Here is a 223-nt window from a genome sequence, read left to right on the forward strand (position 1 = left end):
CGTAAGGCCCCGCATACCTCAGTGGCCCTGCTGCTGCTGCTGCTGCTGCTGCTGGATCAGCAGCAGCAGCAGCAGCAGCATGGGGAGGCAATGCTCCATACGTCTGCATGTGACGGCCAGCCAACAGTTGCTGCTGCTGCTGCTGCTGCTGCTGCTGCGGGGCGACAGCCATTCCTCCTGCTGCTGCTGCAGCAGGAGCGTAAGAAGCAGCAGCAAACCCCCC

At 63.7% G+C, this 223-nt stretch overlaps 1 protein-coding gene across 1 annotated transcript in view; it reads right to left on the reverse strand.

The window, feature by feature from the left end:
• The window catches only part of EMH_0029660 (uncharacterized protein), a gene marked incomplete at both ends in the record, with an annotated part of 10,360 nt that overhangs the window by 1,591 nt on the left and 8,546 nt on the right, over positions 1-223 (reverse strand). The window contains one exon of the mRNA XM_013494327.1: positions 18-51. Within this exon, the coding sequence (XP_013349781.1) occupies positions 18-51 (34 nt within the window). The remainder of the gene's footprint in view (positions 1-17; positions 52-223) is intronic.

The sequence above is a fragment of the Eimeria mitis genome, genomic scaffold (assembly GCF_000499745.2).
Source record: "Eimeria mitis Houghton genomic scaffold, Emh_scaff1108, whole genome shotgun sequence".
NCBI lineage: Eukaryota > Apicomplexa > Conoidasida > Eucoccidiorida > Eimeriidae > Eimeria > Eimeria mitis.